This window comes from Lissotriton helveticus, chromosome 3_2 (genome assembly GCF_964261635.1).
Source record: "Lissotriton helveticus chromosome 3_2, aLisHel1.1, whole genome shotgun sequence".
In the NCBI taxonomy this organism is placed as follows: Eukaryota; Metazoa; Chordata; class Amphibia; order Caudata; family Salamandridae; genus Lissotriton; species Lissotriton helveticus.
The window spans coordinates 282,357,126-282,375,555 of NC_136062.1; the positions used below are offsets into that span (position 1 = coordinate 282,357,126).

General features: G+C 40.4%; 1 protein-coding gene across 1 annotated transcript in view; it reads left to right on the forward strand.

Annotated features, from left to right (window-relative positions):
• The window catches only part of CHRNB4 (cholinergic receptor nicotinic beta 4 subunit), a 259,819-nt gene extending 243,503 nt beyond the window's left edge, over window positions 1–16,316 (forward strand). The window contains exons 5-6 of the mRNA XM_078684645.1: window positions 1,936–2,908; window positions 15,880–16,316. Of these exons, the coding sequence (XP_078540771.1) occupies window positions 1,936–2,908; window positions 15,880–16,032 (1,126 nt within the window). The 3' untranslated portion in view covers window positions 16,033–16,316. The remainder of the gene's footprint in view (window positions 1–1,935; window positions 2,909–15,879) is intronic.
• The last annotated feature ends 2,114 nt before the right edge of the window (window positions 16,317–18,430 follow it).

Consider the following 18,430-nt stretch of genomic DNA (forward strand, 5'->3'; position numbering starts at 1 on the left):
GGGTCTTTCGATAGTGAGAGGATGAGCTGGGTGTTTTTTTCACGTAAGAGATGATGTTAAGTCCATGGTTTCTGACGGTGTTGATCAGGCAGGTCAAATAGGTGTTAAAAAGGGTGGAGCTGAGGGATGAGCTTTGAGGGATGCCGCAGATGATGCTCTTAGGCTCTGAGGTGAAGGGAGTGAGGAGGACACTCTCAGTTCTTCCGGAAAGAAAGGATGCAATCCATTTAAGGGCGTTGTCTTGGATGCCGATCTAATGAAGTCTCTCGATCAGTGTGAGGTGGGAGACAGTGTTAAAAGCCGCAGACAGGTCGAGGAGGATCAGGGTGGCTGATTCTCCCCAGTCGTCGAAGGGTTCTGATGTCGTCTCTGTCAGCGATCAGGACGGTTTCTGTGCTGTTGATGGAGCAGAATCCGGATTGGGTTGCTTCCAGGAGATCAATTGTTCTCTAGGTATTCTCGGAGTTGCTGATTGACAGCCTGTCCGAGGACTTTGGCCGGAAAGGGAAGCAGGGAGATCGGTCTGTAGTTTTTGAGCTCATTGAGGTCAGTGGAAGGTTTCTTGAGGAGGGGTTTGATCTTGGTGTGTTTCCAATCCTCCGGGTAGGTTGCGGAGGTAATGAGGTTATCTAGTTGGATAATCTAGCTGGATGATCATCTCACCAGCAGATCATACTGGAAACACACTCTTGAGGAGGATCAGACCACAAGCTATATGTTATGGGTATGTTCTTCCAGTGTCTGGTGCATAGACTCTGCACACCATGGATGGACAAACACTGTTGTGGCAGTTTGAGCCATTATATGAACTCGCAGTGCACAGTACTTACTATAATGAACAGGTTCCCTTGTGTCCGATTATCTGTCATGATCTATCCTGCAAAGAAAGTCACTGCAACTGGAAGTGTTGAGTTGGGCACCGGAGTGTTAAGGAGCTGAAAGATCATGTAAAAAATAGAGCACTGGGTTATGGAAGTATTTTCTTCATGTACAGAAAAAATGTGCTGTGTTTTTTCAGGAGGCTTATCAAATGAGGAGGGGTGGTGCAGTCTGGAAGAAAGAGATCCTGTGGATATGTTATGAGGATGAACGTGGTTTTAAAAAAAGTATACCTGTTTAGAAGGTTGGCTTAAAATTAGAATATGTACAGGGTAGTCTTTGAATGGGGTTGGAGAATCAAAATGGAATGGGGCTTTCATCAGTAAGATTAAACTATTTGGTTAGTCTTTACTTGTATAAAATAATTTAGTAGTTTATTTTAATTTAGTCAGAAAAGGAAATGTAATGTGTGGTTTTCATCAGGAGTGTATGGCCTGCTTTCTTTCTTTCCACTACTGATAGAAACACGGATCTGATGGGTCAATGTCTGTAACTTTGCCAGCCCCCTGCTGATGTTGACTTTGACACCGTCTCTTGAAGGTCCCACATCTGTGGAGTGGACTCTTGCTGTCACACAGACAGTGTTATATGAAGGGGCACAGCATTCAAAAACACGCCGTCTGTACTTCATTGCTGTCCTTTCCTAAAAAGATATTTCCACAAAAAAAATAACACCTTTGCAATCATCGCTTTTCTGTTCACTAAATGTATCAAAATAATGATATTATTAAGACCTAAATTAATAAAAAAGAATGCATTTATTGGCTATTTAAAATTTAGCACCTATATTTTCATGTATTGTAGATGAAATACAGACATTGTCTTAGTTTATATTTCCAATGATAGAGTTTGATATTTTGTGAAGTTTTGTTGCATTAAATTTTTTAAAATCTGTTTGCTTATCTTTCACCAAATGCAAAATGATAACAATTAGAGCATTCACTATAAATCATTGAACCGCAATCTACGTAGTACCACATTTAAAATATTTCAATTATAAGTATCAAATACTAATAACATTAATTTTATATGTTCATGTTATTTTGTTTGTTTCAGTGCTGATGGTACATATGAGGTTTCCCTCTACACCAATGCAATTGTGCAGAACAATGGAAGCATATTCTGGCTACCTCCTGCCATTTACAAGAGTGCATGCAAGATTGAGGTGAAACATTTCCCTTTTGACCAACAAAACTGCACACTTAAATTTCGCTCGTGGACCTACGATCATCTGGAAATTGATCTCGTTTTAAAAACTGGCTGGGCTCGAATGGATGACTTCAGTCCCAGCGGAGAATGGGACATTGTAGAACTTCCTGGAAGAAGAAATGTAAATCCCCAAGATCCAACCTATGTTGATCTGACCTATGACTTCATCATTAAAAGGAAGCCTCTTTTTTATACAATCAACCTCATTATCCCTTGTGTGCTCATAACATCTTTGGCAATTTTAGTGTTCTACCTCCCTTCAGACTGTGGAGAAAAGATGACTCTTTGTATATCTGTGTTACTTGCCTTGACTGTTTTTTTACTCTTGATTTCAAAGATTGTCCCTCCAACATCACTCGATGTTCCTCTAATTGGGAAGTACCTGATGTTCACCATGGTGCTAGTAACATTTTCCATTGTTGCCAGTGTCTGCGTGTTGAATGTTCACCATCGCTCACCCAGCACCCATACAATGCCACCTTGGGTAAAATTGGTTTTCCTTGAAAGACTTCCAATGTTCCTGTTCATCCGGAGGCCAGAGAATAACTCGGCACGTCAGAGGTTGAGCAATCGACGAAAGAATCCCTATGACAGTCTCCATTCTCCCCCAACAGACATGTACAAGCACACTGCCTACTTTGTGAACAAAGCTTCAACTACAAAGTATGACGTCAAAGTTACTGAAATGCCTGATACTCTTACCAACCATCAAGATTACAGGATAAGACCTTCAGTTAAATATTCAGCTGGTGTTGAAGAAGCAATCGATGGCGTCAGTTTTATAGCAGACCACATGCAAAGTGAGGATGATGACCAAAGTGTAAGAATATTCATATTAAATTGTACATTTTATTTAGAGTCCTTTAGAGTCCTCCCAATTGGGTCTTTGGAAAGTGTACTGGTCCATTACCCACGGCATATATTTCTAACATTTGAAACATGCCCAAACTTGAACAGTTTGTTTTATAGATATTCTGTGGGGTGGGCAATGCTCAAAGTTTATTCCAGGATTAAGTTTTATTTACTCTTGGTAAAAGTCATTAACTGCACATACTTTATTTGCCTGCCATTCATAAACCTAGAAATGGGAATTCAAGGTATACATGCGAAACCTAGATCCCAAAGTTAATCAATCAGATGTTAAACAATTAAGTAATATACAATTTGCACATGGTTATGATGCAACTGTAAACAGGTAGGAATTCCAAGGGGCGGAGTAATTGGAACTGGTATTGCTAGAGGAAGTGTCAAGAGCACAAAATCCAAATTTTGTGACCCTTACCCTTTGCCTCCTAGTATTATATTTTAGGAGCATTCAACAACTCTGTACTTCCATGTGCAGCAGGTGACCCGTAACTTACATTTAAATGGAGGTGGCCTCAATAGGGCAAAAAGCTGATTGAATCACACCAAATAATTTGAAATTCACAAGGTGTGCACAGGAAAAATGGTAAGTATGAGAAAATTGATTTTGATATAGAAAACAAGAATCTATCAAAAAAGATGTTTAAATGTCTCTAATAGCTAAAAGTAAGCGTACACATGTGATGATGTGAAACACTAAGCCAGAAAAGTATAAATAAAGGATACCACAAAAAATTGTACTAAAAACTAGAAAGCAAAAGAAAGTAGTACTAAAACATTAGAGAGGAACAGGCAGGTAAAAGGACAGGTAAGTGAAGGTAACAGTTAGGTAGATACAAACAAGGGCGGCAATATGGGATTCACCCTCCGTAAAGCAGAAAAAAGACACATTAAAAGGGTACTTTGAAATAGTCAACTCAGTAGATTATGCAAGACGCCATCTACATTAAGAAAACAAAATGAATGCAATTAATTTAAATAGAACCAACTTGCCACATTAAGGTAACTATAGAGCTCATTCCATAAAATACTTTTAACAACGTTGGAAGGTGGTTATTTAATACTCGAGATGTTGTGATGTTATGATTAACACCAGCAGCTGTCACTGGGATTGACAGTAGCTGTGCAGGATATAGTGGTTGGTGCAAAGAATCAATGGTCAACGATGAGGGATTCTGGCCATCTGACATCATTCTTTACTGTATCCAGCTGTCTTGATTTTCAGTCCAATGATTGCTTGAAGAGCTTGTTTCTCAGCATTTTTCCTGTTGTTTTTTTGTACATGTTCATAGTCGACATCAAAGCTACATGGAGTGTGTTCTAGAGCTGTGGGCTCTGTACTCCCTGTGTTCTGCCTCAGTGTTTGGTCCTTTTGATCTTTGGTTGGCAAGTGGCCATTGCAGTGGCTGACCAGCGGTTCATGTTTAGACAGTAGAGGGTGGCGCATTTTTTCACATACACAAGAAAGAAGACCTGTCAGCATTAATGACTGCAAACAGCACTATGTCAGTGAGAGAAATCGGTACTATGGCCTTCTCTTGTTCAATTAAATCTGTATTACTGTATTCTGTAGCAAATAGTATACAGGATTGAAAAGCATTGAGTGGCCTATTCACAAACTGCATTTTGTAGTCTGTTTTGTGTTACTAGAAAAGTACTACTGATGTACTACAAATTGCCATTCACCTCACCTGTCTTTTAATGTGTGGAGATCTCTGCCCGGGCTGCAGCAGACTCCACCCCCCTAAGTATATGTTTTAGTAGTAAAAGTGGGACCCACTAGGGGAGTGGCTGGAAAATGGGAATACTTACTACTAAAGGGTTAGAAAAGAGTAAAACAGGGGTTTAGAGTATGTTAGAGAGGGGTTTATGGAGGGACATGCACCTACCCACAAATGAGTGACCAAAATGCTATTCACAAGCTGCGCTTCCATAGCTAGTACAGCCAAAAAAGGACCCAAAGCAATTGTAAATGTTCTCAAGCACAGAGCTGGAGTTAAGTACACCAACAACTGGTACTCCAATACCCCCCCTCAGAAAATAATAAAAGAAGGGACTTAAAATAAAACCCAGCAAGAAGTAATGTTAAAATAAAATAAATCATTGAAACTATTACAAAACAATACATTTCTAATAACGTTAGATGTCAATACAAATAATATAATCAAGTTGCATTTATTTTATTTTATTCTATACATCACTTTTAATAATTTTAATACATAATACAAATATTTTTTACTTGAGGTGGGTTTTTAAAGTTTGAAAATTAAAGTTATTTTAATGCAATATATTTAAAATAATTATATTTTATATTTAAAATGAAATTATCAATGCGGTCACCTTTTTATGTTCTATTTTTGAAATAAAAATAGTAATATAACCTAACAATAATATTTAACATAGAAAATATTATTTTAAATGTTTTTAAAAGTTTAGCAAACATTCATCATTTTCACTAAACTTTCCCATCAGGAGTAGTAACTTTACAACTGCAATGTTTTATTTTGACTCCACCCCTTATTTCAGGAAGTGCAGCCAGGTGAGTTTACACTTTTGAGTAACTTTACGCTCCTAAATAGCGAATAACCAAAACTAGTAAAATTACTCAAAAGTGTATGACCACGTTTTTTTTGTTTGTTTTTTTTTGTCCTCATTTGCCTTCCCTTTCCGGCAAGGGGACTACCAACCAACCAACTTGTACAACTTTGAGACGTAATTTAATTTTCTGGTGGTAAAGTTGTCCCAAAACAAGGAAAGAGGGTATCTTTAACTCCATCTAGGTATTTTTCAACCTGTAGGACCAAATCGGTTCTAAGCTGGCCCTGGTCCAGGAGGATTGATGGCATAATCATCGGACCCGGGGAGAAAAAAAATAAAATAAAAAATAAACCCGGGTTCACCTCCAGTTGATTAAGAGGTCCCAAAAGGCCAAATTACGCTGACTAGCTGTTCTTTTGAGGGCCATTTTGGAGGTTTCATATAAGGATGAGAGTCACCTAGAGTGTAATGGGGGTGTTTTTTCTATCCACTGTATACAAATCTGTCTTCTCGCCAATAAAATTGCATAGAAAAGGAAAGATTTCGCCTTGCCCATGATATTCTCTTCTAGCCCAAAGATGATAAGTGAAAGGGTTATTGTCAAAGATGTATGTAGAATAGAGTTTAGAGTATTCTTTACCTCTTCCCAAAAATTTGAAATGTCTGGGCATTCCATGAACATATGTATCTCGTTGGCTCCTACCATGTTACACTTATTACATTTTTGGTCTGGTAGGAATTTGGACAGTTTTAATGGTGTTATATAGGCACAGTGAATTGAAAATAAATGGTTACGTCTTAACCATGCGGGTTTTACAGTTTTGTACAGTAATCCACAAGATTGTTGCCATATCTCATCGCATGGAGTGCCAATCACTAGTCCCCATAACTCATCTGGTAGTTTAAACTCCCCGTCGTGTTCCTCCAGCATCTGCCAATACCATGTAGCTACTTCTTTCCCCCCAATGGGTCGCTCTACCAACATTTGTTCTAGTGTGCTAATTTTCCCCATGTTGGTATCTATACGGCTCTGTGATCTCACCCAGCTGTCTAATTGGATGTATTTGAATCTAGACAGTCCTATTCCTACAAGTTCGTATAATTCGCTCCAGGCTATAAATTTCCCGTCTATAAACAATTGACCCCATCTTATAATGCCTGCTTGTTTTATGATATTTGAGAGGCTGTCTTTCAAACAGGGTGGTAAGCCGGGTAAGTCCCAAATTGGGGAATAAGTAGAGTAATATGACAGGCCAATTTTTTTTCTTATGTTAGTCCAATTTTTAGCCCATGATGGTGCTATTTTAAGTTTAATTTTTTTGAAAAATTTGTGGTTTCCAAATTTAAACATAAAGCCCTCTGACGAAGTTTGCCCCCAATAATATTGCTTTATACATGGAGTTGGGAATAAGATTGGATGGCGTTTTTAGGAACATTCTTGAGTGTGACAACTGAAGAGCCCATGAGTAGTACAACACGTCTGGAAGTGCCAAACCCCCCTTTTCCCTTCTTCTTCTTACTTTTTTCCATGCTATTCTTGTTGTTTTATAATTCCATATGAAGGAGTTTGTTTCTCTTTGGGATTTTTTGATTTGTTTGGATTCAAATGCGATTGGGATGGTATTAAAAATAAAAGTAAACTTAGAGAGGATACACATCTTAACTAAATTTACTCTACCCATTATAGAGAGCGGTAAATGAGACTAGGACTTTAAAAGTTACTTTCAATATGTATTCTTTCTAGATTATTTGATCCAATATTATCCACTTCCTGAGTTATTCTTATTCCTAAGTAACGCATAGATGTTGAAATGTTTACCCCTAGCTGCATATTTGGAAGGTTCCATACCATTATCTCCGTTTTGCTGGAGTTGATGTCATAGCCTGAAATCTGGCCGAATTCTTCTGCGCGTGTGATGATAACTGGAAATGTTTTGACTGGGTCAGATGTAAAAACCAAAATATCATCTGCGTATAGTGCTACCCGCCTTTCCCACTCTCCGTATCTAAAAGATGGAATATTAGCCTCGTCCCTTAGAAGTTGAGCGAACGGTTCGATGTATAAGTTAAAAAGGAGCGGGGAAAGCGGGCAGCCCTGCTTGTACCTCTTGATATATTAAAGGCATCAGTTAAACTCCCGTTAATCATTAACCTGGCAGAGGGTGTATTATATAATAGTTTGATTGTTCTACAAAACCCTTCCCCACAATTGAATTTTTTTAGTACGTCGCTTAGATAGAGCCAATTGACTCTATCAAACGCTTTCGTTGCGTCTACGGTCAAAGTAGCCAGAGGTGCAGAGACGGCAGTAGCAATATCTATGGCCCCCACTAGTTCATGGCTTAACTGCGCTAGTTGTCTCCCTTTAATAAATCCCTTTTGATCTGGGTGGATAATATTACTGATGACACTAGCCAGTCTTGTGGAGATGATGGTTGTGAATATTTTGTAATCCCTATTAAGAAGTGATATCGGTCTGTATGACCCACACTCTAATGGAGACTTTCCAGGTTTGGGAATGAGTACGATGGTTGCTTCTCCCCAAGATTTAGGTGGTAGATCTCCCTTTATTAGAATGCCATTGAAAAGTACCATGAGTTCTGGGGCTATGATATGTTCAAGAGATCTGTAAATTTCTCCGGGCAGACCATCCGGCCCAGCCGCTTTTCCCTTTTTTGAATGGGGAATTGCTTTTATTACTTCGTCCACAGAGATCTCCTCCTCTAATAAATTGCTCTGATTAATTGATAGAGTTGGAAGTGTGATAGCATCTAACCACCTATCTCTTGCTTGTTGGTCATTGGGGAGATCTTTGTAAAACTCTTCAAAAAATAAAAAAAAGGCATTTCCTATTTCTTGATTGGTTGATCTAATCTTAATCGCTCCTGTTATCTTGATCTCTCTGATATAGTTAAGGGCTTTATCAGCTTTAATTTTCCATGCCAATATTTTCCCTGCAGCTTCCCCGAACTCAAAATGGGATGATTTACTCACTTCCCACCTTTTATTTATTCTTTCTTGTAAAGTCTTTTCCATGTGCTTTTTCAATTCGGCCAGTTTTTCATGTTCTGCAGATGTTTCTAATTTCGGGTCCAGCCTTAATTCTAAAAGTTTCATGTCCGTTTCTAATGTTCTAATTTTTTCATTGTATATTTTCCTCCTGTAAGAGGCTCTGTTAGTAATCTGCACTCTTAAGAAGGCCTTAAAGGTCTCCCAAACCACTGTAGGGGTAGCAGAATATTTGTTAATATCAAAAAAAGTTAGGGTCTCATCTAATAGAAATTTGACCTCTTCTTCCTCCAGCAGGAGTATCCGATCAAAGGACCAGGAAGGATGTTTGACTAGGTTACCTATTTTCAAAGTAAATTCTAGCGCAGAGTGGTCTGATAAGTGTGACGGTAGATAGTCTATTGATATTAGGGTGTCCTTTAAACAGTAACTAAAAAAAGCGTAGTCGATTCTGGATTTATGTTTGGAACGACTATTTCTAAAGGACACTCCTGGCTTGTTGCCCATTCATTCTCTCCAGAGGTCCGCCAAACCTAGATGTTTCATGATTGATTTAAGAGTTTCTCTTGATTTTAGGGTGCAAGAAATTCTAGATTTGGTCGATTTATCTAATCTTAGGTCAAGGACAATATTGAAATCTCCCATCCAGATTATTGGTTCCTGGGCTGATATTAGTTGGTTCCTTACAGCATCCAGATGTGATGGGTCATCAGAGTTAGGGCCATAATATCCAATCAATATCCTAGTCTGACCCTCAAGAGAAACTTTAACTATCAGCCATCTTCCTGTCTTATCTTCCTTGGAATCTAGAATCTGTGCTCTTACAGATTTTTTGAAAATAAATATTACCCCTCTTACATTCGCATTATGGTCAGTGGAACAAAATGTATCTATCCATCTTTGTTTCTTTAATATATCCGTAGCCTCTGATTTCAAAAGATGAGTTTCCTGCAACACAATGATCTGTGCTTGCGAGTCTCTCAAGTATTGTAAAATCCGGTCTCTTCTTCCTCGCACTCGCAGACCATTAACGTTCCAGGACATAAAATTTTAATTTGTCATATCTTAGTTTCCTCCCCTACCATCTCCATTCTTTTTATCTTGGAAATTCGATGTTTCTCCGATTTTAGCATGTTGTTGATTGATTTTTGAGAAAGGTTGGTTTCTAGAACCATAGGTAAATGAGGATTTTTTGTTTTCTTGCCCCCCTTCCCCCTCTTCCCCCCCCCCCCCGGGAGACCCCCTCTTACTTATTCTGGCTTGGTGTTGAGCCAGATTCCGCCCGCCAGGAGCCTATCCTTAGCCCCTCCACTGCTACCATTTTTCAAGAAAAAGAAAAGAGAAGAAATAGCCGTGTCTTAACCATAATTGTGAGAAGTCACCTAATATAACAAAAGGGTGAATTTAGTATACTAGATATTCGTGCTGTGATTATCTTGCTCAAGGCATATATTTGTGCTCTTTTTTTTTTTTTCTTCCTTCCTTTTTTTCCCCTTTTCTCCTCTCCTTTTTTTTTTCTTTCCCTTCCTCTTTTTTTTCCCTTTTTTTTCTTCCTTTCTTTTTTTTTTTTTTCTTCAATAAACCTGTGACTATTAATTAACTTGCTTAGCTTGTCTTATGCGCCTGAGCTTGAGCATGGTCCTCAATAGAGTCAAGTAGTTCATCAGCGTCGTGGATAGAATGGACGTTATGCATCTTGTTGTTGTACATGATTCGAAGAAATGCAGGGAATCTCATCTGCACCGTCGCACCAAGTGACCTAAATTTGTCCATGCGTTGCCCCAGCTCCCATTGCCTCTCCATTGTAGTCTTTGAGAGGTCTGATCATATCTCAAACATGAAATCAGGACCCTTTATTGAGCCAGCTTTAAGAGCAAGATTTAAGATTTTCTCTTTGAGAGCGTATGTCAGAAAGTTAATTAGAATCTTCCTTGGTTTAGTTCTTGCCGGGTTCATACGGAACGGATCCCTATGTATTTGCTGAATATCCTTTTCCAGCTCTTCAACCGTTTCCTCCAAGTTGAGTGTGTCTTTTATTAGATGTACCATATATTTCTTTAGGTCTCCACCCTCCTTCCCCTCTTGTATTTTAAGGAGTCGAATGTTGTTACGTCTAGAATAATTTTCTAAACCTTCAATTCTCTCTCTCATATCATCTCCATCTCTTTGGAGAGTGTGGATTTTGGATCTAGCCGCTTCCAGGTTTGTGGTCAGTAGGCCTACTGAGCTCTCTAATACCTCCGTTCTCTCACAAAGGCCCTCAACTTTCTGTCCCAACTCTTCACAAGTAGCTCTAATCTCTGCTTGGTTGGTTTTGGATATTACAAAATCCTGCCTTATCTCCTCTCTCATTTCTGATATAGAGGAAACTATTGCCTCAAGCGCACTTCCAAGTGCTGGATCTAAGTTTTAAGGGGTTACCTTTTTATTCTTGTCTGTTTTAGTTGAAATTCCTTTCTCTGATATTTCTTTTGATTTTGCAATTGTCAGGCTCTCTACAGTACACTCTGTATCTGTCTCAAACAAAGTAGGCTGAGTAACTTCCACAGGAACTTTTACTAACCCCCCTACCGACAGATTAGCCTCTGTTAAATCTGATCTCAAGGCAGATACGCCATATTCAGACTGTTTATCCTGCTGTATATTTTGGTTTTTCAACGCTTCCGCCATGTCTTGCGTAATCTGCAAGACTTGTGGCAGAGCTCTGAAGTATGAGCGCAACGACGGAGTTATGACCCCAGGGGCTTTAGATTTTTTGCTTTTACTCTTGCCTTTAGGCTGTTTTAGGGTGTTATGCCTATCTTTAACTGATTCCAATAATACTTTTTTGTGCCTAAACTTTTTTTGACTCCCCCCCGAGGTGCACTCTGGGAGTTGGAGTTCTTCCTCCCGCACAATCTCCTTGCCCCTGCCTTTTGTTTTACTCCTAGTAACCCTCGTTTGTATATCCAGCACTTCTTTTTTTGATCCTGCTCTGGGCGCTTCCCCAAACAAACAAAAGAGCTTACTTGATTCTTGACAGAAATCGCCCTGGCCCCTGAGATTAGCAAACCAGCCTTCTCAGCGTCTATCTCGCCATGTGTCTTCTCCGCCTTCTCAACTTCCAAAGCGGTTGACACAGCGGTGCTCGATAATTCTTTTCCTCCTCTCCCGCCTCCGATTACAGCCGCCGTGTGTGTGTTCCTTGCGGCGGCCGCACGGCCGCGTCTAATCTCCACGGCTGCCCGCCCCCAGCAGAGGGGAGAGTTGGAGGCAGCGACAGGCGAAGAGAGCGGCAGACACATCCAAGGCCGCCTTCCCTTCGTACAAACGAGTTGAAGTTTCCCCAAGACAAGCTCCACAACAGGTATCGCTAGAGTGACTCTCAGCGTGCGTTTTTTTTTGCTACGGCATTAGCCCGATTCGCAGCGAAGGGCTCAGGAAGGGCTCAGGAATCAGCGAGCGTGCGAGCCGCGCCTAGCCTGCGGCCGCCATGTTTCCCCCCGAAAACCATGGTCGTGTATGACCACGTTTATTTGTAGTAACTTTACACTTGTAGATTTACCTTTGTGAATATGCCCCTGAGTTTGGGCATATGTTGTGGGGATATGACCTTCCATACTTTAACTGGAGACGTGCTGTAAAAGAAACCCAGGGACACCTAAAATGCCATGGGTACTAATTTTAACATTTTTGTGGCTCAGCGGCTGTGAGGTGGTTGGAATTCTGATAAGCATGAGTTCCAACATTAGATTAAATTAAGTAGAATAGGACAAGAGATAGCTGAAGTGTAACATGTAACTGAGCATTAATCTGTGCCTAGAATTTCAAGATCACGTTCAGAGTGGCTTAGAACAACTATTAATCAGTTATGTTACTTGTACCATTACTGATCGAAGCACTACTTGCAGAGACTGTGGAAGACAATTTTATTCTGATATTTGGAGAGAACCGAATTTTAGTTAAGGCGGTTTTACCTTGTACTTCCTTTCATAGATAGGTTATGTATTTGACCATTGTCTGATTATTACTTTTATGAACTGGAGAGGTTTCACAGCCCACAATTAGGTGGTCAATGAAATTAGTCAGACACATGTGCCTATTTTTTATATATATTATGGATATAGACTCCCTAATCAGTATCAACGAAAAATGTAACTAAAGTGGAGTGCCTTTTCAAAGTACTATTTGTGCACTTATCATCTTTTCTTTTTTTTTTTAAACAAATTAAGCATGTGGCAAGTAAGTCACGGACGGAATGGCTGTGAGCATGCCTACAAAGTGTTGAGGCCAGAACCTTGTATGTCTTTTTTGTTTAGGTCAGAACTTTGTATGTATTTAGAACTATACTCTGCCATCTCTGTTCTATCTTGGGATTCCCACCTGTTTGTTGCTCAAAATGCATATTTCTTTAGAGGTCTTTGGTTTACTAAACTTCATTTTGACTCAGTGGATGGGATGAAATGAATTGTTCACAGTACCCAAAGTCTTCTCAAAAGATGTTTATTTCTAGCAATCTCTATGAAAACCAGTGACCTCTGACCCCCTCCCAACTTAGAATGTCCAAGAAGCTAACTCAATTTTGGGAGATTGGTGCCTTTCGAGCTTCAGTAGGGACTCTGCCACCCACCATACTTTATAACCTCCCAGAATAAACAATGGCTTTCAGATGAGCTACTTTTGCTTTATTTACGACATTCCTTCTTCTGGTGATGAAGGTGACCAGACAGATGGTACCACCATCTGCCTTGTGTTGCCAGGAGGAAGCGGGCGATACAGTGCATCATGTCCAGCGTATTACAAATTCCATATAATATAATGGCATTGTAATTTGGAGGACAGGATATCCATCACGTTTGTGACGGTGTAACCCTGTCTGCCAAACTCATAATCAGGCCGAGACCCCGCCATGCTACCTAAAAGTAGGGACTCATGGTGTTTAAAGAGGAAAAGCTAAATAGTAACAGGACTGTGAGGCTCCTTGATGACCACGGCTCCAGGAATTAACCAGTAGGTCTCTAACCTTCAACTGCTAGAATGCCTGATGAGCCTTCTATCTATATTCTCTTGACCATCTGACCAGCATTTGCAGCTCAGGATATGGCGGGAGTCTGGTTGCACAGCTTTATAGGCTTCATGTATTAGATTGATAAGGCAGATATACAGAAGGCCTTGCAACCAGGGCCTGACAGCGCAGAAGGAAATTAAATCTTCCATGCCTTGTACCAACCAACTATTTAGCACAATGGGGTTGCAAAAAAAGGCAAGAAACAACTCGATCATGCCTCTTGCAACCTGTTGGCAAGAATTCTTTTTGTATGTTGATGCAAGGTACAACCAGCAGCTGCAGCAACGAAGAATGTCAGATGAAACACCCACGCGTGGGCATTCTTCGTAATAATCGTAAACAGCTGTTTGAACCTCATTTTTCATTGCACATTTGTCAACAAAAGGTTGCTGCTTATATCTTTATTCTAGAGTTAAATTACTTGGTGGTGTGCTGCAGAGGGTGAGGTGAGTGAAGGATTAAGGGAAAATGCCTATATTCCATATGTTGGCTTGCAGGCAGGAACTACAGTAATGGTATTTATCAAGTGCTCTATCATATTGCATTCAGAAAAGGGGGTGGTGATGAACAGAGTGCCTGAATTAAGCAGACCACTCTTACCCAGTCCAAAGATCAGGGCTTGATGCATCACCGTTTTTTAGCTCACTGCACCATCCCAGCTCAGAACTTGGCTATATGCAATTTAGTCTGTTCCTGTCCCAGTGCATGATGGGAACAGGGCAAACCAAACTACCAAGCCAATTCTTGTACTGGGAAGGAAACAAGCTTCCGGGGACCGGTTTCTGCCATTTCAGGCGTCGTCGGCCCGGCTTGCTTGAATCCTGATGGTGCAATGAGCAAGGGACTCACATCTGAGTATACCCTTCCACGCTTGTGGTGGACAAAATGATTCAGAAAAGGGGGTGGTGATGAACAGAGTGCCTGAATTAAGCAGACCACTCTTACCCAGTCCAAAGATCAGGGCTTGATCCATCACCGTTTTTTAGCTCACTGCACCATCCCAGCTCAGAACTTGGCTATATGCAAATTAGTCTGTTCCTGTCCCAGTGCATGATGGGAACAGGGCAAACCAAACTACCAAGCCAATTCTTGTACTGGGAAGGAAACAAGCTTCCGGGGACCGGTTTCTGCCATTTCAGGCGTCGTCGGCCCGGCTTGCTTGAATCCTGATGGTGCAATGAGCAAGGGACTCACATCTGAGTATACCCTTCCACGCTTGTGGTGGACAAAATGATTCAGAAAAGGGGGTGGTGATGGGCCTGAATTAAGCAGACCACTCTTACCCAGTCCAAAGAGTGGAAGGGTATGCTCAGACATGAGTCCCTTGCTCACTGCACCATCAGGATTCAAGCAAGCCGGGCCGAAGACGGCTGTAATGCCAGAAACCGGTCCCCGGAAGCTTGTTTCCTTTCCAGTAAAGAATTGGCTTGGTAGTTTGGTCTGCCCTGTTCCCATGATGCACTGGGCCATGGTCAGACTAATTTGCATATAGCGAGGTTCTGAGCTGGGATGGTGCAGTGAGCTAAAAAACGGTGATGGATCAAGCCCTGATCTTTTGACTGGGTAGGAGTGTTCTGCTTAATTCAGATGCTCTGTCCATCACCACCCCCTTTTCTGAATCGTTTTGGCCACTATAGGAGTGGAAGGGTATGCTCAGACATGAGTCCCTTGCTCACTGCACCATCAGGATTCAAGCAAGCCGGGCCGAAGACGGCTGTAATGCCAGAAACCGGTCCCCGGAAGCTTGTTTCCTTTTCAGTAAAGAATTGGCTTGGTAGTTTGGTCTGCCCTGTTCCCATGATGCACTGGGCCAGGGTCAGACCAATTTGCATATAGCCAGGTTCTGAGCTGGGATGGTGCAGTGAGCTAAAAAACGGTGATGGATCAAGCCCTGATCTTTTGACTGGGGAGGAGTGTTCTGCTTAATTCAGATGCTCTGTCCATCACCACCCCCTTTTCTGAATCATCTATCATATTGCAAACACTTCCAGACACGTTTACTATTTTATCCCTCTCATCAATTTCGTTGCGCTTACACCTGCCCAGAGTACTATGCTGGGAAGTCACAAGAGACTGGTGTTGGCATTTGAGAAATGGTTTGCATGTAAACTTTGCCCATGGGAGAGGGAGGTTTACAAATGGCACCTTCCAGGAGCTCTGAATTCCCAGCACAGATGTTAGCTTATATTAGACCTGCTTGCATAGCAGTTCTTACATGTGCCTGATTCTCTTTCAGAAAATGAAAATATATTTCTCAGGAAAGTGCCTCACAAAGCCATATTCGATCTTAAATGGTAGTAAAAGCCACTGACTGTGTGTGCCTTGTTTTTCAGGTGGTTGAAGATTGGAAGTACGTGGCGATGGTGGTGGACCGACTCTTCCTGTGGATATTTATCTTTGTGTGTGTCCTGGGCACGGTTGGACTGTTCATGCAGCCCCTCTTTCAGAACTATACCCTTAGCAGTCCACAGGACACTGTACACTAAACAATGCAGATAGTTCGATGAATACGATTGCAATACAATAGGTTTCTGGCTTGTGTCACTTGTGCATGAAATGGCACTTCCTAGAACTTTTGCTTTGGAAACCTTGACTTTACGCTTGTAAATAACCATCTATGCATCCTCATTCAAGCGTGTAACAACAATTCAACTGTTGCTTCATGTAAAGTTTCTCTAGTATACAGTAAATTTTTTAAATTACACTTTTCTTAGTTTTACCAACCACTCGCCTTTGTTTTAATTAAGGGGGTTCTTGGAAAGACCTTAGGATGGAGAATAAAAACTAGAGTAATTATGTGCTCATTTGTAACCCATGCGTGGTCTGATTCAGTGACACGCACACACGCTCAGACAGGTGTGCACCGCTCCTACCATTGGGAGGTGAGTAGCCAGTGGCCGTGCTGGTCCAGGAATGTTGGGGCAGACTCAGTTGCTTGCTTGCTCAGAATCATTAAGGCAGCCCTATAGTCTTGTCTCAATTAACCCCATGAGGTTCAACTCGATTTTAGAAGGTAAGTCATAAGAGTTCAGTAAATCATTTTTTAAATTATTCTGCCATTGCAAATGAATCATGTTTATAATGTTTATGGTGTTCTGGCCTCTTGGAAATCTTGACATTTTAACCATAGAGAAGGATTGATTTTCCCAGAAAAATACCAAATAAGATCGTCTGACGAGTTACGAAATTGGGACACTGTTGAAATGACACCTGAATTGTCATTGGATGACTGGTAGTGTGTATCCAGTTACACAGGTGAGTAATGTTGTGCTCCTGGTGATGTTTCACTGTTTTCAGCACAAGGGTTGGTAGCTCTGCTGCAAGTAAAACATATTTTGTATTATTTACCTTTTGTAAAGCATTTTTTATTTAAATGTAAAGATTTTGTTCAAATCTGCATCATAAGGACTTGTAATAACAATAAGCTCCTCTTTTGGTGCCCATGTAGCCTAATTCCAACTAGTTGGAAGTTAGTGTCCTCTACAGGACCTGAAACCCTGAACAATTCTTAATGGCTCATACACTCTCCAAAATCAGACCGTCCAGCTCAATTCTGAAGAACAACTTAAGTCTAATAAACAACAGGTAAGGTAAGTACATCCATAACCAGAAATGAAACAGTTCCAAAAGGGTTGGCACACACAATACAGCGGCAATACAAAAATTGAATTTCCTGTTCGAAGACCTTTGCCTCAACTTGAATTTAAATCTTCTCTCTAAAGAAGAGTCGGAAATACATTGAATGTGAGTGGACAACTGGATGTATTACACCTGGAGTGGATCATTGAAGTGAGTGTGCAGTACATGCCTTATCGTGCCCCTTCAACAAAGAGTACATCAGCAGTACAACCGCCTAGACATATCCTGTAACACTTACAATCCATTAACAACAAAGCGTACCGTCACCCCATAACTAAACATTACAATGAATTGCATTATTGTAACACAGAAATTGTCGATCAATGGTCTACAATGTTGATGTATGAGTTCTGCAGCATTTCAAAGGGGTCTATCACGTCAAGGTGCCATGATGCTTCCAGTCAAAATACATAGTCGATAAACCTGAATGCCCTAAACAAATACAAAGCCACCCATGTATACACCCCAGGAGTACGGGTCAATAATGTGCACAACAAATTACCCCTGGATAAACCCCCTATCTATACAAGTTTACTCACTTTTTATCTGAATGTTTACCATATTCGGAAATACGATAACTAATTAACCAAAAATAGATTGTTTTGAATGGGAATTAAAAGCACATTTATGAAAAATATTAAAATTTATTGTATTACAAATGTATACAATTAAATATTTTAGCATACATCAACGAGAACCCAGCGACACATAAATAGTGCACAAATGTTCTAAAAACATAAAACAGACCTCTAACAAAAGCATAAAATGACTGTTAGACAAAATAACTCTACCTCATATAAATTAAATACTGACAGAACAATTTATTAAATATATGTGTACGTTTATAATAAAATTTATTGTGATCTTAATATTATTAACCTCCATAAGTCGTCTATTTTAGTCTGTTTTTAGTTCATTAGAAAAGATGATTTCTAATATGGTTCAACAATTTGGATTTTAGGTATCTGTATAAGCGACTCCTCTAGGGCTAATTAGTAGTACAAACAGCTACATGTATAAGCATATGGACATCTGCGAATTACTGAAGGTATCTGCTATCTTCCTTCTCAATATCTTCATTCTTACCATATACACATATTGCCTCTCTGCTCCTCTGTTCACTCAGGCTCCTTAGATTAGCTACGTCTGCTATAGTAATTCTTCCCATTACTGAAGGTGCCTTGTGTTCTGTAGAATGGACAGACGGACCATAGACGATCACGGTAGGTGTTACGCTGGATTCTT